General features: G+C 38.1%; 2 protein-coding genes across 2 annotated transcripts; one reads left to right on the top strand and one right to left on the bottom strand.

Moving 5' to 3' along the window:
• Positions 1–2,931: 2,931 nt before the first annotated feature.
• usp44 (ubiquitin specific peptidase 44) lies at positions 2,932–14,218 on the bottom strand. Its single transcript, XM_073838110.1, has 7 exons — positions 14,131–14,218; positions 10,361–10,621; positions 6,804–8,072; positions 5,396–5,591; positions 4,629–4,737; positions 4,335–4,540; positions 2,932–4,233 (listed from the first exon to the last, which is right to left on the bottom strand). The coding sequence occupies exons 2-7, from the start codon at positions 10,535–10,537 to the stop codon at positions 4,103–4,105; spliced, it is 2,088 nt and encodes a 695-aa protein (XP_073694211.1). The 5' UTR covers positions 10,538–10,621; positions 14,131–14,218; the 3' UTR covers positions 2,932–4,102.
• A 724-nt stretch (positions 14,219–14,942) lies between these two features.
• depdc4 (DEP domain containing 4) lies at positions 14,943–24,535 on the top strand. Its single transcript, XM_073837812.1, has 9 exons — positions 14,943–15,018; positions 16,945–17,350; positions 17,420–17,571; positions 19,573–19,765; positions 19,850–20,076; positions 20,185–20,327; positions 20,582–20,707; positions 21,464–21,542; positions 23,384–24,535. The coding sequence occupies exons 1-9, from the start codon at positions 14,943–14,945 to the stop codon at positions 23,581–23,583; spliced, it is 1,602 nt and encodes a 533-aa protein (XP_073693913.1). The 3' UTR covers positions 23,584–24,535.
• Positions 24,536–26,469: the final 1,934 nt, after the last annotated feature.

Consider the following 26,469-nt stretch of genomic DNA (forward strand, 5'->3'; position numbering starts at 1 on the left):
GATTGTTTGTAGTTCTTTACAGGTTTAATCATTCATTGCAGGTTCAGTCTTTCAAATGATCATTTAGTGTGTAGATTTACACATTTATGCATTTGGAATAATGCAGCTATTTACTAGGGCTGTTGTGATTCCTTGATTCAAATTGAGTACTTCATATTAAAATGCCATGCAGACAGAGTAACTGGCAAAATACCGGAAGTGGCGAATTCCACAGATGAGAATTCATGAAACGCATTATTAGACTGTTTTCCAAGGCTGAAAGATATATTAAACCCATTTAAAATCATACTAATTCATAATGCTCAGAGCGGCTCTGTTCACAGTAAATGCTGCTTCACACAAACTGTTATAATTTAACTACATGTGGAGCATCTCAAGCTCCATCTCTGCATATTGTTGCATATTGTTGAGTTTGGGTCTATTATAACGTTCATCTGGGAGTGTAACGTCCACCCTATCATCAGATCTATAAGGTAAACTGTTTATAAACCTACAAAAACACAGGAGAATACATCAATATCTCTTTAAACATGCTAACTGTTCTTTGTGATTTCAAAATAAAGGTTTACATGTTTCAAAGTTACAAAGTTCACGTTTTGATGTCCACATATTCAAGACAATTGCAGTGGCTGTAGCATTTCTGTTGTAAGGAAATGGCCAAGTATTAAAGATTAGTTTACATTAAATGTTGTTTAGTCAATTTTAAACAAGAATTAGATCACGCAGTAAAGTGTAAAAACTTCATCAGGCCATTAGTGCCTTCTACAGTCATTCGTTATAATGTGTAATGTACAATAGTGCTATTATTTACAAGACATTATGTATTCCAACAATTTTGTTCAGTAAAAGAAAGTGCCTCTTCATTTATCTCTAATACGGTAGAAAATCAAATTAAACGAAATGTAGATTATGTTAACTATAGATCAGTGCTTAAACCATAGATATATATACGTAGATACCGCATTGGACCGCTCCAAGCACGTAGATGCGTCCGCCATATTGGAACGGTCCACTTGACGTCATTGGCCATACTATAGGTTCGCAGAACAACGGCTGTGCAGGACTGTGGTATTTTGAATATTCAGTGATTACATAGATCTATGGGTGAATGACATCAAGTTGACCGCTGCGAAATGGTGGACGGCTTAAATTCCCAACATGCATTGCGTTGCTGACGTCACGTTCCCAGACTCTATAACGGCCCATAGAAACAGTCGCTAATGAGGAATCTACGTATATAAATCTATGGTTTAAACCCCTTTCTCTACCTGTCAAGTTGGTCGCGCACATCCGCGATATTTGTAGTTTTTTTAAACACTTTTTATGCGTGTTTGTAGTTCTAATCGAATCCTCCTTCACCGCGCAATGTGTTGTGGGCAATATTAGCCGTTACATTTGATGCGGTTTCACTTACCAGCTGCAGTTCTGAATCAAAAACAGGATCTTTTATAGCTGGGACTGCTCCATCTTTCAGTATCAAACGATGTGTAAATCCAGCGTCGAACTAGGCCTTGTATATAAAACGTTCGTCAACAAACACACTTGCAAAACTCAGTTTTTGCCCCGGAAAAACAAACTGCATCTACTGTTCACGTAACGATGGGTTCTTCAGGAAGCTGAGCAAGGTTATTTTGCCTTACAACCAAAACCACACTTCTTTAGAGACATTCTTCCGAATGAGTCCCGTGTAGCAGTGCAGCCGAATGAAGCGTGTTAATGGGTGTGCTCTTTGCTGGCTTGCTCTGGTCCATGTGTGCGCGGGCGCGCTCTTCCGGGAGAAATGCCCATACAAGGAGTTCCCTTCAGAACGTCATGAAAAGCATATTTGAGTATCTCGAACTCCATATCTGCATGTTGTTGTGAGTTTGGGTTTATTATAACATTAATCTGGGAACGCAATGTCCGCCATTTCACCAGATCTATAAGGTAAACTATTTATAAACCTATGCAAACACAAGAGAGTACAGCGATTTCAAAATAAAAGTTTAAACCGTCACTCTGAGTTTACACGTTTTGAAGTCAACATATATAAGAAATTACCCTGGCTGTAGCAATTCTGTCCTAAAGAAATAGCCAGATATTAAATATTAACTAGACATTTCAAATTAAATGTTGATTGGTCAATATTAAACAAGAATTATGCTGTGCACACCAGATGCGAATATTCTCATTGCGTTATCACTCTAGATTACTTGCAGAAAGTTTTTTTTTGTCTCACTCCCGCAAATAAAATCATTGCATAATGCTTTCTTTCCGATTGGCTTGCGCGACAAGGTGTCATGTAAATTTTCCTGGAGTTGAATTTTAGTTTGCGCAGAAGATGCGATATGTGTTGGCGGCAATTGTGTCGCCCAGTAGGGACTGAAAGTGGTTCAAAAAATGACATTAACACTTACACACAATTGCATTAGATTGCGCAATAAAGTGTCAAAACAATCGCCAGCAGCCTTCTGCAGTCATTTGTTATAATGCGTAATTTACAGTAGCACCAGTGTTTATAATACATTATGTATTTCAACAGTTTTGTTCAATAAAACCATGATTGCTTGCTTTTGATACTTTGAACTATTTTTTTTTACCTCATTGCTATTATATATGTATTTTAAGCTATTTTAAAGGCTATTGCTTAAGTCTATTTTTATTACAACATATTATCTAATTACTCGATTAATCGTCAGAATAATCGACAGATTACTCCATTACCAAAATAATCGTTGGTGACAGGCCTATTTTACACAACAGTAGTTTGAATTATGAATTTAATTTAACAAAATTTAGGAATGTTTTGAGCTTTTGCTAACTTTTTACGCATTGCTCTAATTACATAGTAGTTTTATGAACAATATGCACAATGCTCAAAGCAGTTATTTAAACTAGTTTTATGTTTATTAACTGAATGAGACAATTATGTAGTAACGGTTTTATTAATTTATGCATTGTACCCATTTACACATTTTACATTTATGAATTTGGCACAATGAAACTATACAATTGTATTATTTATTATATGCAGAAGTTTCTGCAAGATAGTTAGGTTTTGCGAAAACATTACGTGCTTTACAATCCAGCCATTTACACAACAGTTTTAGGTTTTATGAATGATTTACACATAGAATGGTTTATAAACGATTTGCACTGAAATTCATTCTACGAGTTTATGAATGAATCTTTGTTTTCTATTGTTCAAATGAATAAAAAAAATGAGGCGTGCACATTTCATAAAAACTTTAAAACGGTAAAGAAAACAGGTGACAAGTTGTATAGAAAAATGCAAAAATATTCTCCTTTTATTGAGGTAAATTTCTCTATGAATTGAGGTAACAATTTGCATAGTTTTACATCTATACCTGCTCGAAAGCGGAGGAGGAAAATGGATTTGAACAACAAACAAGATGTGGAAACGCCATAAGGTATTTGAGCAAGTGTGAGTCGCACAAACATCCAACAAAGTGTATGGACTACAGAGAACAGAACAGTCTTTAACGCCACAAACAGAGAGGGGACAATATAAAGCATCCATTGTCTTTTGCTGGTGAAAAAATTGTTTACATTTTTCCTGTAAAATGGGAAAAAAATTCTCTACCCAAATACCAGGTATAAAACTACATTCTGAGAAGGTGACAGAAAAATTCCTGAATCGAGTCTTGTTTAAAAGTCTCAACACCTCTAAAATGATTTGACTTGGCAGGGCACTTTAAAAATCTGGTTGAAGATATTAAAACACTAGTGATATGAAGAGAAAAAACACCTTCTTTCATACTGACGCTACAAACATTTCAGGCTCGGTACACATTCACAACTCGACTTTGGTTTGTGGACAACAATAGAGAGGTACAGACACTGATGAGAGTCGCATTAATGCTGCCAACTTGGACCAAATTCACTCTCTTCGTACACGCGCACAAACAAACGCTACAATCACTGTGAGAATGCCTCCTACCGAAATCTGTCAGTTGTAAAACTGTAAGGCATAAGTGTGCGTGACAAAAACATACTCTCCACTGTTGCTGTACACTAGAAACAGGAGCTAACCGTCTCAAAACTATATTAACAGAATGTACAAAACAAACAGTCTCTGTGGTTGAAGGGTACTCAGAAGGGGTCAGAGGTCACTGGCTTTGCTTTTGTCCTGAGAGTTTCTTTGTGTGTAGAAGAGAATGTAGGCTTGGGCCTTGCACACTTCCTCCACGGCACACACACTCAGTTTGGAGTCGTTACAGTGCACCCAAAACCCTGAAAAGAAAGACCAAAAGTTAGTTTACGATAGTTGCGTCATGCCATTATCTGGTATCCTTGCACAAAGTACTACTTATAAATTCATAAATATGTTTTACCTCCTTCTGTATTATAACAAAAGGAAGTGTAGTGGCCAGAGCCAAATCCCTTCCCATGATGCATGACGACAGCAGAGAGTTGGTAGAGGAAGTGTTGAGGGTGGGGTAAGTTACTGGAGTCTTTGCAGCAGTAGGGCTCCATGTTCAGCTCTTGCTCAAACTGAACGTGAACGCCAATCTTCTCCCTGTGGTTTCTCCCAGACCACCTAAACAAACACAAGTACGCATTAATATCTGATAACAGCAAGTTTAAAACTAGGAAAGCAGTTCATGTTTATGTAAAGGTGTGGATACCTGAAACGTTTGAGGTGCAGTCTGAGAACATGAGGCAGTTTGTGAACCATCAGCTGTTTTTGAGCTTCAGTCAATACCACCTGCTTTGAACAGAATCGCCTTCGTTTGCCTTGAAGAGACAGCGAAACAAAAACTTTAGTTGATTAAAGCATTTTTAATGAGTGGGATTTACTCCTCAGGAGAAGCTTTAACTCTTTGAGGTGAAACTTAAAAGTAAGGTGTGTTCTTTTGATGTTGCTTTCTTTTATCCCAGTTTAATGTTTAGATAACTATGAGATAGCCATTGAAGTGTTAATATTCTGAAGAGTCTAAACATTGTGAAGCTTTCAAAATATTGCTGCTTTCTTTGTTTGATCAGCATGACAACAACTTTAGGCTCGGCCAATGATATGAGTTTAGGTGTCATGTCGCCAGTTTGATTGGCCAATCAAAGACGGGCACTGGGTGGTAACCGTGTTTGGGGGAAAGTCAATACTGGTGCAGAAATTGCATACTTCACCTTTGAGTGCCATGGTATCACCTTCAAATTCAAGGCTACCTACTATCCCAGAGGTTTTGTTACTGCAAGGGTCTCCAAACTTGGCCCTGGAGGGCCGGTGTCCTGCAAAGTTTAGCTCCAACCCTAATTAAACACATCTGAACCTATTTCCAGGCAGGTGTGTTGAGGCAAGTTCAAGCTAAACTCTGCAGGACACTGGCCCCCCAGGACCAAGTTTGGAAAAACCTGCCTTACAGTGGCACTGCATGTTGGTGTGTTTTCAACTTACTGTTGCAGTGGTCGCAAGCATATATTGCTCCCTCCAAAGCCTCGGTTTCTGTAAACTTGGCTAGCATCTCCGTCAACCCACACGGAACCTGTGCAGCATCCTTACTGTTGCTGTGGTAACGTTCCGGGAATTCCAAAGAAAGATCCCAGAAGGGCTCTATTGTGTTTGAGCGATGATCGCATGCTAAACACCTCACCTAAAAGAAAAGAGACAAGGATTTTTAGCAAAATTGTATCTCATGTATGCGGAAAAAAAAACACTCTACGTAAGTATGTGAATTCAAATTAAGTTAACCTTGCATATGCAGAAGCATCTGAAATTTGTCAGAATGCAAGCACATGCATTCCTCAGTGTTTGCACAAAGGCACTGTAGTACCTACTATAGCACCCCTTGTGGCAAACCTGAGAATGCAACGTCCAGTGTACACTGTGTTCTGCTGTCAATTTGGCCCTGTCCCAGACCCTAATCCCTTGCTGTCCATCATAATTTTGCATAGACCGGGGTTCCTCAAATCTGGGCCTGGAGGGCTGCTGACTTGCAGACCTTAGCTTTAGACTTTAATCCTGAAGAACTTGATTAGATGTGCTCAGATGTGTTTGATCAGGGTTGGAGCTAAACTCTGCAGGGCACTGGCACTCCGGGGCAAGTTTTGAGGAACACCAGCATGGACTTTTGAGTAGTTGTTTGCATAGATCAGGGATCTCTAAACTCGGTCCTGGAGAGATGGTGTCCTGCAGAGTTTATCTCCAACCCTGATTAAACACATTTGATCTAGCTAATCAAGGTCTTGCTAGGTATACTTGGTATACGGCAGGGGTGTCCAATCCTGCTTCAGGAGGGCACTGTACTGAAGAGTTTAGCTCCAACCCCAAATAAAACACACCTGAACTCAAACTTTCAGGCATGTCTATTGAAGCACGTTTTGGTATTGCAGCTAAACTCTCTAGGACTTTGGTCCTTCGGGAGAAGAAGTGGACACCCCTGTCCTAAGGTCTTGTAGACTTCACAGGTACACCATTTGGGACAGGGCGTTTCAGGTGAACTATTGACAACCTGACTGCAGCTCTATCACCCTCTTGAGTATGGACATTTGTTACCAGCACAATTTAAGAATATTTTAAGTACGTACAATAAGACTGAACCCTTGCAATCCACTGGCCAAGTCTATGTATTGTGTGTTTGTTAATGGCCTAATGTTTACATCAGGGTTCCTCAAATCTTGCAAATCTTTGGCTTCAACCCTGATCAAACATCTCTTGAAGACATTAATTAGCATGCTCAGGTGTGTTTGATTAAGGTTAGAGCTAAACTCTGCAGGAAAGTGGATCCTGTGATCCAGATTTGAGAATCCTTGGTTTCCATGTTAATCTGCTGATATGACTGTGTGTGTGCATGCAAACTCATTACCTGACTGAGGAGCTGGCCGTGAAAAATGGTGTTGACCACGCTGAGCACCTGTTTGATAAGCCGTCTCTGATTGGCCGGCACAGTGGCAGGTGTTAGTGTTCTGGTCCGTTCCAGCTCATGCTGTACTTTATCTAAGAGTTCGCAAAGAAATTCCTGCGCGTCCTGCTGTGCATAACCCCGGAAGGCCGGGATCAGCTGCCACACGGAGTGCAACATTGCAAACGGGGACACCAGAGCCCACTTGCCTGACCACATCACCTGAAACAATGTGTGTAACTCGTGACAAAGCGAGATGTGTTTGGAGCTAGGCTCCTTGGGTTGTATGAGCTCCATGTTGCGTGAACGGGAGGCCCCTCCACTGAGCCCCGACCCCTGGTTGGAGCATTTGGGCTGGATCACGCGCTGAGGAGAGAGTCCTAACTTGCGGCTGACTGCAGAGGCTAGCAGCTCCAGTGCTTGGTTCAGATCCAGCCTCAAAAAGCACTCCCGGAATACATGCAAGTGACTCAAAACCTGCAATATCGAGTTCATGTAGCAAGTATTGCCGAGGTTGCGCAAACCAGTCACTCCTGGAGTTACGGTGGGTCGCCGTTTGATAGGCGAATCACCTGTTTTAGGAGGTGGGGCCCGAGGCCGTTTCGCCTTAGGTTGTGGACGGGGCCTCTGTTGAGGTGTCCTCTCTCTAGGAGTCCGTGGAGTAGGAGTGGAGACTCGAGCAGGAGCGGACCTACGCCTCACAGTCTTGGTGCTTTTGGCTGACACCACCATGGGATCCGTAGAAGCTGCCTTTAGGCTCTGCCGACGAATGCGATGGCTCTTCCTCGGAGGTGCGCTTTCCAGCTCCTCCTTGAGCTGCCGTTTGAGTTGCCGCCTTCTTTCCCGTGCCTCCCGCTTTCTTTCTTCCTCTTCCTCCTGTTGACGCTCCTCCTCCAATCGCTTCTTCCCTCGTTCTGTTTGTGCAAACCACAAGCGGAACACGCGGCCAATCAGGGCACGACGGCGGTGCCACAGCGCCGTGAACATGCGGTCCTCGTCACGCAACTGCAGCTCCTGCGTGCTAGGTGACAACTGGTCTCCTGTGACGGAAGATGAGCGCAATGTGCGGCCACTCCGCGTGGTGACTTCATAGCACTGGCTCTTAATAGCACTTAGCGTGCTACGCAGCAACTTCAAGTCACCCGTTGCATTATCATTCAGCACGTAGTCATCGCATAAGTAGCAGTATACATACAATTCATTCACCTCCAGGGCCAAAGGGTGGTGCTGCTCCTACAAACAAATAAATAGTCTTATAAAATAAGACACAGTCTGACAATAGGTTAGACCAGGGATAGGCAGCGTCGATCCTGGAGTGCTGTTGTCCTGCAGAGTTTAGCAAACTCATCTGAACAAGCTAATCAAGGTCTTCAGGATCTCTAAGGCTACAGCCAGGGGAGTCTTTTTCAGGTTAAAGCTAAAAACTGCAGGACATTGGCACTCCAGGGTCGATGTTGCCCATCACTGGGTTCTCAGTGGTTCTCAATTGCAGTCCTTGTGTACCACCACTCTGCACATTTTGTATGTATCTCCTATTATCTTCCCGTGCTTAGGGAGTAGGCATGGGATGATAACCGGTTTCAAGGTTTACCGCGGTTTCAAAATGTCACGGTTTCAAAACCGCAAACAAAAAAAGTTATACCGTTCCTACGATATGTGCATTTTCTGTGTTGTCAAAGTGAAAGCACAGGACTCGCTACTAGGTTGTGTGTGTGTGTGCGTACCTGCAGCGAAAACAATGCAGCCCCTCCCCCAGCGGTTAGTGCTGGCTGGCGCGTGTCTGTGATTGTGCACGTGATCCGCAGTCAGTGACACTCAGCAGTATTATAAGTTCAGGATGGCCGAAGGAGGTGAACCCCCACAACACAGAGTGGGGAATAGCAGACTATATGTACTAACGTTACGTTTCTGTGATTGAACATTAGTACAACAATTAAGTTAAAGTGAAATCACGTCTTTGCTTTTAAGCCTTCTGCCACGTTAAAGGTGCAGTGTGTAGATTTTTGCGGCATCTAGTGGCGAAGTTGTGAATTGCAACAGTCCACCGCTCAGCCCTCCCTTTACAGAACTACGGAAGCCAATACAGGATTAAAATCTCGCTGTTTTTGACAGCAACGAATAGTGAGATTTCTTTTAAAACGTAATTTAAGGAATTACCCTTATTTAATCATTCAATAAAACTATATGTGACCCTGGACCACAAAACCAGTCATAAGGTTAAATTTTACAAAACTGATATATATAAGAGTTAACTGATATCATATAAAAGCAGCTCAATAAATAAGCTTTCCATTGATGTATGGTATGTTAGGATAGGACAATATTTGTCCGAGATACATCTATTTGAAAATCTGGAATCTGAGGGTGCAAACAAATCTAAATACTGAGAAAATCACCTTTAAAGTTGTCCAAATTAGGTTCTTAACAATGCATATTACTAATCAAAAATTACATTTTGATATATTTACAGTAGGTATTTTACAAAAAATCTTCATGGAACATGATCTTTACTTAATTTCCTAATGATTTTTGGCATAAAAGAAAAATCACTAATTTTGACCCATTCAATGTATTTTTGGCTATTGCTACAAACATACCCCAGCGACTTAAGACTGGTTTTGTGGTCCAGGGTCACATATTATTGTGAATATTACTGTTACTTGTTCATCACTGTGTCAGTGTTTTTTTTTCGCAAGCTGATAATTCTAAGTTAATAAAAACATAATGGTTCATTAAGGTCTTTATGCACCCCTGAAAACATAGTTATTGCACCTCTGTCTAGAGATCATCTTAAATATTACACAGTGCACCTTTAACATCTTTTCAAATTCACGGCATTAAAAAAAAAAGAAAAAAAAAAAAAGAAAACACTCGCTGGCTCTCACGTGTCTTTGAGTATTTGTTTATTTTTGGAGCTGTCACTAATGGTCATATTTTTGCTTTGATTAGTGATTGCATTTTTTCCATTTAGAAGGATTTGTTTTTGAAAATTTTATTTTGTTGATTATTGTTGAGCTGCAGGCTTAGGCTCACACAAGTGACTGAAATTAAATTTAATTAAGAAGTTTCAATTATTTTAATTATTTTGCCTGATGTTCCATGTTACAAAATGTTCTATATGTTTCCTAAAATAAAATATACTGTGTTCAGTATGTTCAGTTTTTTTTTTTTTACCCAGACATTTAAATATAACATTGTAGAGCAGTAATTACAATACCGTGATACCGTGAAACCGTGATATTTTTATCCAAGGTTATCATACCGTCAGAATCTTATACCGGCCCATGCCTATTAGGGAGTAGGGAGCAAAGAACACAGCGTAGGGACCATGTCAATCGGAACACAGTTCATGCAACGAGCTGGTTATCTGAATTAGGTGAGAGACATGCAAAATATGCAGTATATGGTATGCGAGGACTGGAATTGAGAAACACTGGATTAGACCATTTTTTTTATAGATATTCACATGGTTATATCTAAAGGTGAAGTGTGTAATTTGAAGATCAACTAACTCGTCATACCTTAAAGTGCTGAAGCGCATGTTCTTCTATGTAGCGTCCACACGCTACATGCGAACAGCTGAGACATGCCCACACCGACTCGGTGGTGTTGCAGTCCACACAGTGCCATTTCTGCGGGTTCAGGATCGAGTGGTCCCGCGCGAGCCTTAAGCGACCCACGTGCTTACACCTGTCCATCACAGTCAGTCACTGCCCTCTTCTCATCACCATGGTGCGGGAACCAGCAGTGAAACCAGCTCCTCCCAAGGCATGATGGTTAATCTGCAGAAAAAAGAGAGGATCAGATGGGAATGGATGCCCTAGACATTTCCTTCATTATTTCTAGATGTGACATTATTTCTCATCTGTTGAACTGTTCAAAAAGTGTTCAGAAGTTTAGTGGTTAGAGTCGGACTTGTAACCCAAAGGTTGCGGGTTCGAGTCTCGGCACCACAGGGATTGTAGGTGGGGGGAGTGAACGACCAGTGCTCTTTTCCACCTTTAACACCACAACTGAAGTAATACCCTTAAGGAAGTCACCGGAGTTACACTTCACTTCTACTCGGGCGCCACAGCAAAAATGGCTGCCCACTGCTCCGGGTGTATGTTCACTGGGTGCGTGTGCACATGGATGGGTGAAATGCAGAGCACAAATTCCAAGTATGGGACACCATATCTGGCCACATGTCACATCCTTTTCTTTCTAATAAAAGACTGTTCTTCTGAACTTTCTATTCATGAAAGTATTTAAAACAGTATTCTATTCAACAGTATTTAAAAATGTACTGTGGTTTCCACATACAATTCAGCATATTCCAATAATTTCTGAAGGATCATGTGACACTGGAGTAATGATGCTGAAAATTCAGCTTGGCATCACAGGTATTAATAAAATTTTTAAATGCATTAAAATTAGGGATGCTCATATTGACCGTTTAACCGTTAACCGACCGTAAGAATTTTAACCGATTATTACTATCAGTTAAACGGTTTAAAAGGTTTTTTATATATAGTTTTTTTTTTTTCGTTTGCTGCATGGTGAAAGAAAAAAATAATGCTATACCTAAGTTATCTGTTTACACACGTGCAGTGTGGCTGTACAGACATATTTCGCTGAGCAAACACCTACTTCATCTTCACTTAGTTAACTGATGTATTATATGCAACACAATGGCAAGTGGCAATATTGGGTTATCAGAGAGTAAATCCGTGAGTAAATGTATTTAAATTCTGAATGGATTATAGTCTAGAAAGTGCGCAATAGGCGCTCCCGTTACAATCACTGGAAAGCTGTCACTCATTTACTGTAGTTGATCGCAATCCCAAAAAGTTAATAAAAAGTAATAAAATAACCTTTACACTGCACAATTAATCTCTTATTTATATAATACCTACACTTTCTTTGTTTTAATGAGAGAGTTTGCGAACGTGTAGAAATCAGCAAAACTGAAACCGGCACTTTGAGTGGTGAGTGGATTGTAATTTAGCCGCCTCCGATTGGCCACAGCGATCATCAAATGTCTGTGATTGGCTATTGCTGAACGCTGTAAAAACATGCGTCTCCACACCATATGACCAATGGATGAGAACTCCCGAACCGCAAATTGAAAGGATTTTTGTGATGGTGTTTTTGTCGCGGATCTAACAGTTAACAGGCAGCGTTCCAATCTATCTGTACAGCATGTCGACATGTTAAAAACTAGGTACACTGAGGTATAGGCTGGTCCGCTATATATTTTTATGTCCGACGGGAAGAACAAGACTGGTACCGTTCTTCAAAGCGCATAGAAGGATTCGGTGTGTTTTAGTTTTGTCAGCTTAATTAGGTAGATATTAAATTTATATATATTTAGTGTAGGCCTATTTATTTTAATCTTTTTTTATATATTTTATACTGATTTTCTCTGTTCTCAGAAGCGCTGCTGATGCGTGATAATTTGAGTATATGTGAATACAGTTTTTGTTGTTGCTCCCTTGCTCTGTATGCTGCTGTTTGCACGTTGAAATAAAATATTCTGGTATGTGCACATTAATGCACATACACTTCTGAATGGTAGTACAGTCAAACCAAATTTTATTCAGACACCTTCAACATTTCTCAAATTATTAGTTTATTTGCTATAATTTAGAAAATGGTAATAAAATATGACAAGAACTCTAGAGTTAAAACTGTGTCAGTAAAAATTCATCTTGATAACATCAGTTAACGTTGATAGAAAGGTATGTAACAAAACATGGTCAGGTCAAAGGGTCAAAACAAATTTTTGGTCCCAAATTTGTATCAGCTTTACTGGTAGTCCACTGTATGAAAAATGTTTGGGCATAATGTGTTACACGCTATCCTCTCTTACATAAATTAACTACAGTGTACTGCACTTACTAGTAAAAAAAAAACATAAAAAATTATATCTGGTGTCTGAATAATTTTGGTTTGACTGCATGACTGCTGTTTACAGTGTCTTCAGTGTTTTGTGAAACAGTGATCCCGTATCAAATGAACCCTGATACACACACACAGTGTACATGAGGTTATATTAAGACAGCAGTTTAACAGAGCTGTCATAAAACTATTGCGCAAGAACATGGTTGAACCGATACTACAGGAGGAAGAATCTATTCCCGCCATCACACACAGAAACTAACAATCTCTGGATTTCTCCAACACAGTAATACCATGGTAGAGTGAAATACACAACATACCAAGGTACTTCAATGTAATTCAAAGAATATCATGGTATGCCCCAAAAAGATGTTTTACTATTATATTAACCATGATAATAAAAAACTACCACAATTATGTGGTGTATAGTGATATGTCCACACACACACACACACACACACACACACACACAAAGGTACTACCAAACGTAGGATACTATCATGGTACATAACCAAATGTAATTACTGTAGTGTTTATCACCATATTCAAATAACCTTGTATTCATGTAACTCTAAATATATGTACCACAGTATTTACATGACATATCAGGTTTAGACATATCCTATGGTGCTGTGTCTACATAGCACGGCAGTATCACGGTTCTTTTTATATTTTTATAATTGAAACTAAGGCATCAATTTCAAGTCTGTGAACACCAGTAAGTAATTAGCTTAGCATGTAAACAACCCGGCTTAAGCAAATGTGTGTCCCTTATTTGGCTTCACGGATGAGTGTTTATCTCTGTCACTACCAAAATAACACCCCGCTTTCTCTGGGCCCCACGTGTGTTTAATAAAACAAACTAGTAGTCAACCTATAAATAACGTTACACTTTGTTGACATTAGTCTTCTTTAGAAGGTTATAAATGCGTATAACGTTAGCACATTACTATTCTAAGTGGCTTTGTAAAAGTTGTTACTGCACAGATTTTTACCACTCGAATTTAAGCTTGGGATTGTAATTAAACAAGGATGGACAACCATATTGATCTCTTAATTAGTTAAAACCTATGGTTAAAACTATCAGTTTGACTTTGAAGGTCTTTAGGCGCGCGAATGGTGAGTGATGCTAGGTGCTAACCACCTCCTCCATCTAACCCAGTTTAAAGGAGCTAAATAGGTTAGCGGCTGAGCTCAGAGCAGCTCAGCTAGTTTAGTCTCTCTAATCAGCCTGTTATAGAGGAAAGTTAACCAGCACACGGGATGCTAGTGCGCTAATGCTAAAATCACACAGCAGTGAAGTGAGGCTGAAGTGCTGGGCGAGTGAAAAACACTGATTGGGTTTTATTTCCGCCGCTAGTGTAAACGCGATACGATCGGACCCGTTTGAAATCAGTGATCTTTTACTAACCTGATTTTTCGTCAAGCACTGGTTACTTCTGTGGCACAACAGCGAGCGCCATCTTGTCTACACTTGTCGCGTGGAGTGTCCCTCCGTGACGTCACGCCTGAGAGAGGACACGCGAGGTGCCACTGAGTCCAGAGACCGCTCAAAACAAAAGAGATACTTTAACACACTTCGCATTTAGTGTCTTAAATAAATCTTGAGATTTGATAAGAGCTAAACATGTGAATGCATTGAACCTATGTCTGATGAGTAGTGTTTACGTGTCAACCGGAGTCACCGCGACAATTTTACCATCTCAAATCTCACTCAGTCCTCGTGTGGAAACCAAAGTGCATTAAAATGAATAAGAAATCCACGTAATATAGGGGGAAAAAATCCATCTCTATACGATACACGTGTACTATTTGTGAAAAGAACTTCCTTCTAATCCGCATAGATGATGAATGTCGGAATAATAATGCTGCTAGTCGTTTAATTACTCTAGCATGTGGTTTATTCATTTATTTACATTTAAATGTAATAATAATTATTAAATTAAATACGTGTGTAATCTAATGCTCGTTCACATTCTTAGGTGGGCGTTATCATTTTATTTTTCCACTTTCTTTGTAAATTGTAACTGCGTTGTAACTGCTTGAAGGGTAATGAAAGTACAAGGTTCTGGGATCAGATTCATTTAAATGACGCGCATAATACGAAATCAGTTTTACAGAATTGTGGCTGATCTCAGATCAGAGCACTGTCGCATCCGGTCGCATCGCATCGAAGTGCGTCACAGGCTTATGTGACGCAATGACGCCATTTCCGATGCCGCGATGGCGGTGGATTTGACTCCGCGGTTCAGAAGACTGAACAGTCAAACCTGTTTTAGAGAGAATAAACAGCTGTCAGGTACAAACAAACGGTTTATAAGATGCACGTATGTTTCTATACAATGTATTTTGTGCGTTAACTTGTGCGTATGTGTCCACTAGTTTGATAACGAGCATAGTAACACGGAATGAATCAAGATCCTTATCAGGTTATTTAGTTGAGCTAACTTAGTTAAAAAAATTACTATGTTTTTCATTGTGTTTTTTATGTTTCATTTGTGCTCTTCAACATATCGGATTAAACTACTAAGTTTCAAACAACCTAATTTCTTCCCCTTTTGCTTATAGTCAAATATAGTTCCTATGGTCACGTTACTAGTTTCATATTTATTCAAGTATATTGGTAATAAAAAAAATATTTTGCAAAATATATTTGCGAAATAACTACATTAAGAATGTACTTTATAACGTTGTCTATTTTTCAGCTCGGTTTTTATGGTCTTCTGTGATTGGAAACTTGAATAAGCATAAAGCTTGAAGAATATTGGATATATTCTACAATAATAAAGTAACAAACAAAGTTTGGAATATAGAATATATCCAGTAAAACTTTCTGTAGAGTTTTAAACTAAATGTTGATTACAAATTCTGTAAAGGTGACATGGAAATAATTTTTCATTTATTTTTTCCATTGCATATGCCCACACAAATATTTCAGACTGATATAGAACATTTACTTAAGAAGAAAATGAGTCTTGATTTAAATTAAGTCTTGATTTCATGTTATGCAATTGTTAATATTAATGGGAAAATTCACATCCATAAATGGATTTAACCAAAAGACAGGGGATCATACAAAATGCATGTTATTTTTTTATTTAGTACTTACATGAATAAGATATTTCATATACAAGACGTTTACATATAGTCCACAAGAGAAAACAATAGTTGAATTTATGAAATCTATTAAATTTGAATTTAAGAGTTTTAGTGTTGTTACCTGAATTTTTTTGTTTAGTGATAGTTGTTCATGAGTTCCTTGTTTGTCCTGAACAGTTAAACTGCCCGCTGTTCTTCAGAAAAATCCTTCAGTTCCCACAATTTTTTTTAATGATTTTGAGATCCATCTTTTCACACTGATTACAACTGAGGGACTCATATGCAACTTTTACAGAAGGTTCAAAAACACTCACTGATGCTCTAGAAGGGAAAACGATGCATTAAGAGCCAGGGGTGTAAACTTTGGAACAGAAAGAAGATGTGTACATTTTTCTTATTTTGCCTAAATTTTATTTTATTTTTTTCTCCATTTAATACTGCCCTTCAGAAGCTACAGACGATACTTACGTGTTTCCCAGAAGACAAAATCAGTTAAATTTACCCTGATTTAAAAAAGTTTTCACCCGGCTCATAATGCATGTTTTTTCCTTCTGGAGCATCAGTGAGCGTTTGAACCTTCTGTAATAGTTGCATATGAGTCCCTCAGGTGTCCTTATTGTAAAAAGATGGATCTCAAAATCATACTGTTATTGGTGAATAGAGTTAAAATACACAGAAAAGCTAAAAAATCAAAGAATTTGTTGGACCTGATGGATTTTTCTGAAGAACAGTGGGCAGTTTAACTGTTTATAAGGTACTCATAAACAATGATCACTAAACAAACAAAACAAAAATACCTCAGCTGTGTATCATTCAGGTAACAACATGGTATTAAGAAGAATCAAGTATATGTAAACTTTTGGACTGCTTTTATGTGAAATATCTTATTCAGGTCAGTACTAAATTAAAAAAAAAAACATGTATTTTGTATGATCCCTCATATTTTGGTAAAATAAGATTTTTGCAGATTCTGCAAGGTGTATGTAAACATTTGACCTAAACTGTATAATACAGTCAGCTTGTAGTATGATGGTATTTAAAAGCAGTATCTTAGATAATGGTACCACAATATTTTGGTACTTTTTTGTTAGCATTTGAAGTCTTATTTTATCCTGTTACCTCTCAGGTTTCTCTGGGCCCTTCAGGGCCACTCAGCTGTGGCAGAACATCATTGAGGCTCTGCGGACGCAGGTGGAGCTCCGACCCCGCAGACAGCACCTGCGTGTCTATCATGACTGCTTCACTGGCTCTGATGCAGTGGATGTAGTTCTGAGCCACCTCATGCAGAACATCTACTTCTGCTCCAGTGAAGTATCCCGTCTTAAAGCTGCCAGGCTCTGCCAAGCCCTAATGGAGTCTAGAGTGTTCGAACCCATTGGGATGAAGCTCTTCAGGCGAGAAAAAGAAATGACCTTTGAGGACTCCAGCTGCAGCCTTTACCGCTTTCTGGATGGATCGACCAAAAAGACACACAGTGGCAGTGAGAACCAGACGCCAGATAAACAAACTGGAAAGAGGAAGACCACTTCGAGGTAATTACATTTGTATGACTGGCATATTCAAGAGTTTACTGTGCAGAACTTAAGAATGTATGTTTGTAGGTTTGGGGAAATGCAGACCATCTCCAACCCCTTGGTTCTTGGATCGTCAGATAGAAGAGTGGAGAGACTACTGAAGAATATAAACCTGCATCCATCTGTGCCCTCTGATTTGAATCGTGCTGCACTTTCCAACAGCTTCCTCTCAAAAAAAGGTAAAACTGCACATAATATTGATTTTTAATAAACATAAATTCTGCCTTTCATTGCATTTACATTTAAATAATTTTGAGCATACAAATGGACATTTTCAAAATATCATCTGAACATGTCAGTAACTTGAAGATGGGCTAAAGATGGTGTGGACTTTTTATGTTACATCACAGGGAGAGACAGTAGCTGTTTTTAGGGTTCTGATATAGTCTTTTATGGTCTAATAGAGTCTGATTTGGTCTTTTAATGAAGTCTTAATGGGTTTGGTGAGGTATAGATTTAGTTCGATGTGGTGTAATGGGTTATGATGGGGTCTGATTTGGTCTCTGATGACATCTAGATGGGTCTAAAAAGTTCAGATGGAGTCTGATGTGTTTGTAATAGATTTTGAAGGGGTCTAATGTGGTTTCCTGGGGTTCCGATGTAGTCTATGGTTTAATAGAGTCTGATTTGGTATCTGATGAGATCTAAATTGGTTGGAATAGTTTAAATTGCATCTGGTGTGGTTTCTTGAAGGTCTGATGTAGTCTATTGCGGTCTAATAGAGTCTGATTTAGTCTCTGATGAGATCTAAATTGGTCGGAATACTTTAGGTCTTGAAGGTCTGATGTAGTATAATGGGTTCTAAAGGGTCTAATGTGGTTTCCTGGAGTTCAGATGTAGCCTATTGTGGTCTAAAAGATTCTGATTTGGTCTCTAAAGAGATTAAAATTGGTCGGAATAGTTTAAATTGAGTCTGGGCTGGTTTCTTGAATGTCTGATGTAGTGTAATGGGTTCTGAAGGGGTCTAATGTGGTTTCCTGGGGTTCCGATGTAGTCTATGGTTTAAAAGAGACTGATTTGGTCTGATGAGATCTAAATTGGTCAAAATAGTTTAAATTGAGTCTAGGCTGGTTTCTTGAAGGTCTGATGTAGTGTAATGGGTTCTAAAGGGGTCTAATGTGGTTTCCTAGGGTTCCGATGTAGTCTATGGTTTAATAGAGTCTGATTTGGTATATGATGAGACCTAAATTGGTCAGAAAAGTTTAAATTGAGTCTGTTTATGTTTTGAATAAATATAACAAATTATATATTTAATGTATCCCTTTTAAATGGTAGAAAGGCTGAAATGCCATTGTATAAGATATTTTGTTTTTGTGTGAACCTGTATCTGAATTATAAATCATGTAATTGTATGCTACTGTACATTGTCCAACCCCACTCAAACTGTGTTCATTTTACTTGTGCAGCTCTTCAAAACAAAGAAATTGCCTTAAATATATACTTAAAAATTCTGCAGATAAACTAAATAGTGAAATAAAATTCCTTCCTTGATATTTGTTTATATTTGTGTATTGAAAACATTTTTGATTGACATTTAGACTCCTATCTGATTTTCTATATTTAAAAAGAAAATTGTCTTTTTTTATTTGGGCTAGTTAAATTAATTTTCGGGCTACCAAATTCTGAAGAGTACCTGCCCGAAGGGCTACCAGAGATTTTGAAATTTTGCGAGCCCTGGGTTCTAAAGGGGTTGAATGTGATTTCTTGGGGGTTCAGATGTAGTCTATTGTGGTCTAAAAGATTTGGTCTCTGATGAGATCTAAAATGGTCAGAATAGTTTAAATTAAGTCTGGGGTGGTTTCTTGTAGTCTGATGTAATCTATTGTGGAGTATAAGTTGGTCTGTAATAAGATCTAAATGGGTCTGAAGAGGTTTAAAGTTTTTTTTTTTTTTTGAAGGCCTAATGAGGTGTAATGACTTCTGAGAGGGTCTGATGTGGTCTAATCGGGTCTGATTTTGACTGATGTGGTTTCTAGAGGGTTTTTTGCGGTTTAATGGGGTCTAAAGTGGTCTGTCTGCTTTTATTGTATTGTGTTTATTGTTCATAAGGGAACTGCAAGAGGTTTGTGTGCTAAAGAAGAACTTATAATCCAATGAATTCTAAATATTTTCAATTTAAATTTTTGTTCCATTTACAAGATGAACCTATATGATTTCTTCTATTCTTGTGTTTGTCTCAGTGGTACGGGACGTTTGGAAGCAGCAGGCATTACTTCAGTTGCTACAGGTGGTTGAGATCTCTATGCTAGACTGTATTTTGACCTCACCTGCTAAACTGGAGCCCCTGCGCTCATCTCTGCGAAACCACGGCGACCTGGTTATCTCCAACACCCATGTGGATCGTGAAGTGTCAGAAAGTCTCAACCTGCCAGAGTCAGTTCACAGCACTCAGTAACACCAAATTTAGATTCATAGTCTCTACGTGGGTTCACCTGTGTGTTATTTCTCTCTTTGAAGGCTGGACTCTTGGCTGATCGCAGCGGTGGATTGTCTTGATCTATTTCCAGATCAGTTAATCGTGGTTGCCAGTGAGCAGCTCATTCAGCAGAATTCAGCATCTGGGGAAGAAAAGCACAAGAGACTGCTGTTCGACACCATCGCCAAATATTACAACAGCTCTGAGAGACCTCCACTACTCTCAGGCCGCTACACAGACATCCAGACTGGAATCCTAAACCTTTTGGGTAAATGTAAAACACAATAGGGTTTGGGGACACTAAAGGTGCTTGAAATCATTTGCATTGGTGGTTGTTTGTTCTTTAGAATCATCTTTGATGTGTGTTGTTCACCAGATTGTGGGAGAGGTGAGGATGCCCTCAGAGCAGCTCAGCTCTGTCTGCAGCTGTTGGAGTCCACAAGCAGAGACGAGTTACGCAGGCTGTTGGGTTTTATGGCAGCTTCTGCAGATAACGAAGCTTTCAGACTGCACAAGCAGGTGAACGAGAGTTCAATGTGTATAAACAATGAAAACATGATCATTCATTCATATGTTTAATTTATCTTTTTAAATGTATTTACTGTTATTAATTTTTTTAATTGTATTTTTTGTATCAGGATAGAAAAAGATAGTAAGAAGTAACTGTAAATGTAATTGACAGCCTAAATATTCATTTAAAATGTCTGGAGTTTGACCAGTTTTTTTTGTTTTAAACATGGTTGCTCAGTCTCCTTACATTTGTGTTAAAACAGATTGAGAACCGGGCTTTGGTTAGCAAGACGTTTGTGAAGGCTGTGATCCAGAGTAAAGAAATGACTCGTGTCCAATCTGAACAACTGCTGCTGTTTCTCATGGATAATCACATGCAACTCTTTAAGGTATGTTCTTTTTACTTACACATTGTCTTTTAGGGTGTGTTCACACTTGTCATGTTTGGTTCGAATAAAACAAACTCTGGTGCCATTGCTCTGTTAGTGCGGTTCATTTGAGTAAATGTGAACGCTGCCATATGAACCCTGGTGCGCACCAAACAAGCGGACCGAGATCGCTAAAAAGATAAGTCTCAGTCCACTTTCGAACTCTGGTGCGGTTCAAATGAAATATGAATGCGACACGGACCAAGTACTTCTAAACAAACCAAAAACAGGAAGTAATGACTGGATGAATGAATGGAGTAATGAGGAGGTAAAGTGCCTTAAATGAGCTCTTTGTGAGTTCACAGGTGGTAAAAAATAAAATCATATATATGAGCACGCTTAGTCCAGCATACAGCATTAGGTGTATTCGACTTAAAACAGTGCTGAGCAGACCGATCAGTGAATGGGTATTTTGGTGTCATAAACCTTTAGGACTGCTTTAAGTCGAATAAACCTTTTCTTTTTGTTTAGAGTGTTTGGTAAGTTCCGCCCTGGAATATAAGTCACTCAACCCGACCAATCAGGTTGTGAACGTATCACTATGCCTTTAGGTTCGGTCTCTTTAGGTTCACTGTCAAAAATGCCAGTGTGAACGCTAAGCAGGCCAGGACCAAAAGTATAATTTTCCTTTTTGGTGAACCGAACTACAAGTGTGAACACACCCTTAAAACTGTGCAAATCACAAAACATTTAATCATTTTTCCTTCCTATATCTAGACACCACTATCATTAATTGAGGCTGTGAGGAAGACACTACAAACCTTGCAGCAAGGGAGGGATCTAGATAATGTAGCACGTAAGTTCATTTCCAAATCTCCCTATAAAACTGACTTAAGCATTGAATTGGTTTAAAGGGATAGTTGACCCAAAAATAATAATTCTGTCATTAATTACTTATCCTCATGTCGTTCCAAATCCCTAAGGCTTTTGTTCATCCTCAGAACACAAATTACTCAGAACACAGCTCTCTGACCCTCCATAGACAGCCATGGTCCTACCATGGTCAACAAGGTCCAAAAAGGTACAAAGAACATCAAAAAAATAGTACATGTGACATCAGAGGTTCAACCATAATTTTATGAAGCTACAAGAATACTTGTTGTGCCCAAAACAACAAAAATAATGACTTTATTCAACAACTCTTCTCCTCCAAGTCACCCTTGGAGAGTACCACAATGCATGCACATGCTTTGATCTGCACACATTCATAAAATTATGGTTGAACTGCTGATATCACATTTCTGGACCTTGAATGTGGAGCTATCTTGACCCTATCTATGGAGGGTAAAAACGCTCTTGGATTTCATTAAAAATATCTTTTTGTGTGTGTTTTTTTTATTTTTTATTTGTGTTTTGAAGATGAACAACGACATGAGGGTAAGTAATTAATGACAGAATTGTCATTTTTGGGTTAACTATAAGTTTAAAGGGGTCATCCGATGCCCATTTTCCACAAGTTAATATGATGCTTTAGGGTCCAAATGAAAAGTTTGTAATATACTTTGATTAAAAATTCTCTATGGTAGTGTACAAAACACTCATTTTACCTGGTAAAAAATGCCTCTGTTCTCAGCAAGCGATATCAGTATCTGGCCCTTTAAATGATATGAACCTCTGCTCACCCCGCCCCTCAGTTCTGTGGGGAGCGTGTCATTACATAGCACACAGGGTGTTGCCTAGACAACAGTTGGGGGTATAGTTGTATAGTTTGGGGGAAAATGGCACTTGGGGAGCTTTGAAGACACTGTACAACCCCATCCATTTAAAATTTAATTTAAAAGCCGGAGTTGGAACCGAAACGAGATGACTTCCGCAAAGAACTTCGGCAATTACGGCTTATACTGGACGTGTCTGAATGGTTAGTAAAATTAATGTCACTTTGATTTATCTTTATATGTACTGGCAGGGTAGAGTACTGAGAGAGATACGAACGCGGTGTGTTTACTGTGGTACAGAGATGAACGCGATGTGTTTACTGTGGTAAAGAGACAAACGTGGTGTGTTTACTGTGGTAAAGAGACGAACGCGGTGTGTTTACTGAGGTATAGCTGATTGAACAAGAGCAAAAAAGTGATCGGTTAACATAACTTACCCTGTCCTTATATTGAAATACATAAATGTGAGTGTTATAGTCTTTACTTATATGCAGTTGCGGGCTGTAAACACTTTTGCAGGTATTGCGTTAAGGTTACAACTTAATCATTAACAGACACCGTTTTAAACCATCTAGCGTTACAAAGCTAAGCTTTATACTGACCCTCGTTTATAAAGCAGTATGGTGAGAAATGATTCGCGTAAACATGAACCCACTTAGATAGATCAGTGGTCACATTCCCTCAGTGCTGTCAGTTTACTTCTCACTCGGGGCGGGTCTATGCTAAAACACTACTGTCTATCAACTATAGCAGGAGCGGCCTCTGTCGGTGTTACGCCACAACGACAGGCATCTGAGAACGGCTCGATATGAGAAGAGGCAAATTATTTTATTAAATGAAAAGAAAACTACTGGGTGGATCTTCGTCATTCTAGGGTGGTTGTGTACACACACTCCTAACACGCATTTCAGTTCAAACAGCTTGTAAAAGTGCATGTGGCATTGGATGACCCCTTTAACATCTTCTTTTTTTGCCTTTGCAGTGTTCACATTCTGCCAGCAGGTGTCGCTTCAGCAGTACGAGGATGACAAAGATAAAGCTACTCTTGATAGTTTAAAGCAGTTAATGCACCATATCGCTCACAGTGACAGCCTGTCTCTCAAACAGAAGAGACGACTTGCCAAACAGTTCCAGAAACACCACCCAGGGATTTTCCTCCAGCACTTCTTCTCTTCATTCTAGAAAGCAATGAACACTGGATATAAGTAGTCTGTTAGTCTGTGAATGCTTTTATTATTATGTGGGTTGTAGAATTAAACTGGGTGGAGTTTTTAGTTGAATTAATTTTTATTAGTTGAAAGCATTTTGACACTCATCAGGGTGGCTTTATCAGTCATATAGGACTGTGAGAATGTTCCCACATTCCAGCTTATATAGCAATTATATTAATTATAATAATATAGCAGGGAATAGAAATGGATTACTAAACTTACAGGAGATGTGTTCCTAGATAGATGACTTGATTTGCAAATAGACTCTGATTTATACAAGCTTTATAAGCAGGACCGTTATTACAATTATTAATATTATAACGAAACTGCTAATCACTACTGTACACTACATAGATTTTATCAGGTGAGTGAATAAGCTTTGATAGTCAGCATCAACTTGAATATCTCAATGTAGAATTACTTGAATTGTGTAATATGCTCAGGTTTTTAAAAGCTATTAGAAATAGTTTTAGCTGCACTTGAAATTGAGAAATAGATAACTATGTCTTAAAGGCAGAGATTTGAATTATGCTCTTTTTTTTCAATGACTGTAAGCAGAAATGATTTGAATTAATATTGACCTCAAATACACTACCAGTCAAAAGTTTTTGAACAGTAAGATTTTTAATGTTTTTTAAAGAATTCTCTTCTGCTCACCAAGCCTGTTTATTTGATCCAAAATTCAGCAAATCAGTAATATTGTGAAATATTCTTCAGTTTAAAATAACTGCTTTCTATTTGAATATATTTTAAAATAAATGTATTCCTGTGATCAAAGCTAAATTTTAAGCACCAATGTCACATGATCTTTCAGAAATCATTCTAATATGATTTTATGTTCAAGAAATATTCATCATTATTATTATTATTTAAAACAGTTGAGTATTTTTTTAGGATTCTTTGACGAATAGAAAGATCCAATGATCAGCATTTTATCTGAAATACAAAGGTTTTGTATCATTATAAATTATACTAAATTCAAAAGTATGAAGTCAGCATGTTTTTTTATGTATATAATGTTTTTTATAATGATACAAAAGATTTCCATTTCAGATAAATGCTGTTCTTCTAAACTTTATATTAATCAAAGAAACCTGGAAAAATTCAACTCGGCTGTTTTCAACAGAATAATAAATGCTTTTTGAGCAACAAATCAGAATATTAGAATGATTTCTGAAGGATAATGTGACTGGAGTAATGATGCTTAAAATCCAGCTTATAAATCATAGGAAAAAAATACATTTTGAAATATATTCAAATAGAAAGCAGCTATTTTAAATAGTAAAAAAAATATATATAAAAATATTACTTTTTGCTGTACTTTGGATGTAAAGATTCAGTAAATGCAGGCTTGGAGAGCTGAAGAGACTTCATAAAACATAAAAACTTCATAAAAATCTTACTGTTCAAAAACTTTTGACTGGTGGTGTATTACTGTGCTCTGCATAAGTATCAACTTGTAATTTTTAGGTGGATTTGTGTTGAATAATGTAGCATTATATGGTGCGACTGTATGTATAAGGCATAATTATTCAGAAAGACAAAGGGAAGCTTTAATTGCAAAACAAATGACTAGAATTATGCATGAATGCACTGGAATAATTATGGTGTTACATATTAAAGGTATTTATTAATAAATAATTGAACAAAGTGAATTGCATACTGGTACTTTGACTAATTACTGTAATTGCATTAGACTTTTTTGTTTTAGATGCACTTTAATTTTCTGATACATTAAAATCCATTTAAAACTCACATTCTGACTCTTGTTTCTTAAAACAATTTATATATTTTTAAATAATTAATATGTATAATAATATATTAAGGAAAGATACAAAGACATCAATTTATATTAAGAATAACTGTCAACTAGGTTTTCATTAGGTAAGGTTTATATAAAATTTTGAAGGGCAATAGCTTTATTGAACCAACATGAACAAACAATGAACGACTATATTTTTATTAACTAACATTAACAAAGATTAACCCTTGTGCGTCAAATAAAAAAAAAGTTACACATAGGTGCAAAATGAACAAAAATGTCCATGTCCAAAAGCTCATAAAAATATGATTTAATAATATTTCTTTCCACTTTCACTGATGTCGATTTTTTTTTATCAGCATCTATCCATAGATACCAAACATTCACAACATACATTCATTTTGAGGCATTTATGTTTTTTATGTAGTGTTAGATTTAAAATATATATATATATGCCAAATTTAAAAAAAGAATGGCACAATCTAGTAAAAAATGGTAAAAATGTAAAATTTGAAGCCTTGCTGATAGAATGAATGCCTATTAGCAAATATTGCTTCATTTTATAGTCAAATGGCCCTGGGTTAAAAAAAAAATTGCAGTTTTAATGGGTTTCAATGTGGACATTTTTGTCCTTAAGGTCCTGAGTGTGAGAATTTTTGTATGGAGGGTAAAATTGTTTTTTTTTTTTTTTTGAAGGAAATGAAGGTGAAATATTACCGTTTCAATAAAAATAAACACCTGAGCCAAAATGTATGCAGTTGACATTAACACAGGCACACTTATAACAAAAAAACAAAACTGAAATGGACAAAAATGTCCATAAGGTCGCACAAGGGTTAATAAATAGTGTATTGTTCATTGGGGCAGTCGTGGCCTAATGGTTAGAGAGTCAGACTTATAACCCAAAGGTTGCGGGTTTGAGTCTCAGGTCCAGCAGGTGAGTCCCTTGAGCAAGGCACCAAACCCCCAACTGCTCCCCGGGTGCCGCAGCAATGGCTGCCCACTGTGTGTGCACTTGGATGGGTTAAATGCAGAGCACAAATTCCTAGTATGGGTCACCATACTTGGCCTCACGTCACCTCCTTTCCTTTCCTT

This window comes from Garra rufa, chromosome 4 (genome assembly GCF_049309525.1).
Source record: "Garra rufa chromosome 4, GarRuf1.0, whole genome shotgun sequence".
In the NCBI taxonomy this organism is placed as follows: Eukaryota; Metazoa; Chordata; class Actinopteri; order Cypriniformes; family Cyprinidae; genus Garra; species Garra rufa.

Coding starts and splice junctions, on each gene's coding strand:
- usp44 (XM_073838110.1), bottom strand. CDS start 10,537: ATGGACAGGTGTAAGCACGTGGGTCGCTTAAGGCTCGCGCGGGACCAC. Junction 4,738..5,395: donor TGCTTGCGACCACTGCAACA/GTAAGTTGAAAA, acceptor TGTCTCTTCAAG/GCAAACGAAGGCGATTCTGT. Junction 4,541..4,628: donor CTGCACCTCAAACGTTTCAG/GTATCCACACCT, acceptor GTGTTTGTTTAG/GTGGTCTGGGAGAAACCACA.
- depdc4 (XM_073837812.1), top strand. CDS start 14,943: ATGGCGGTGGATTTGACTCCGCGGTTCAGAAGACTGAACAGTCAAACC. Junction 19,766..19,849: donor GAAAGTCTCAACCTGCCAGA/GTCAGTTCACAG, acceptor CTCTCTTTGAAG/GCTGGACTCTTGGCTGATCG. Junction 20,328..20,581: donor CTTTCAGACTGCACAAGCAG/GTGAACGAGAGT, acceptor GTGTTAAAACAG/ATTGAGAACCGGGCTTTGGT.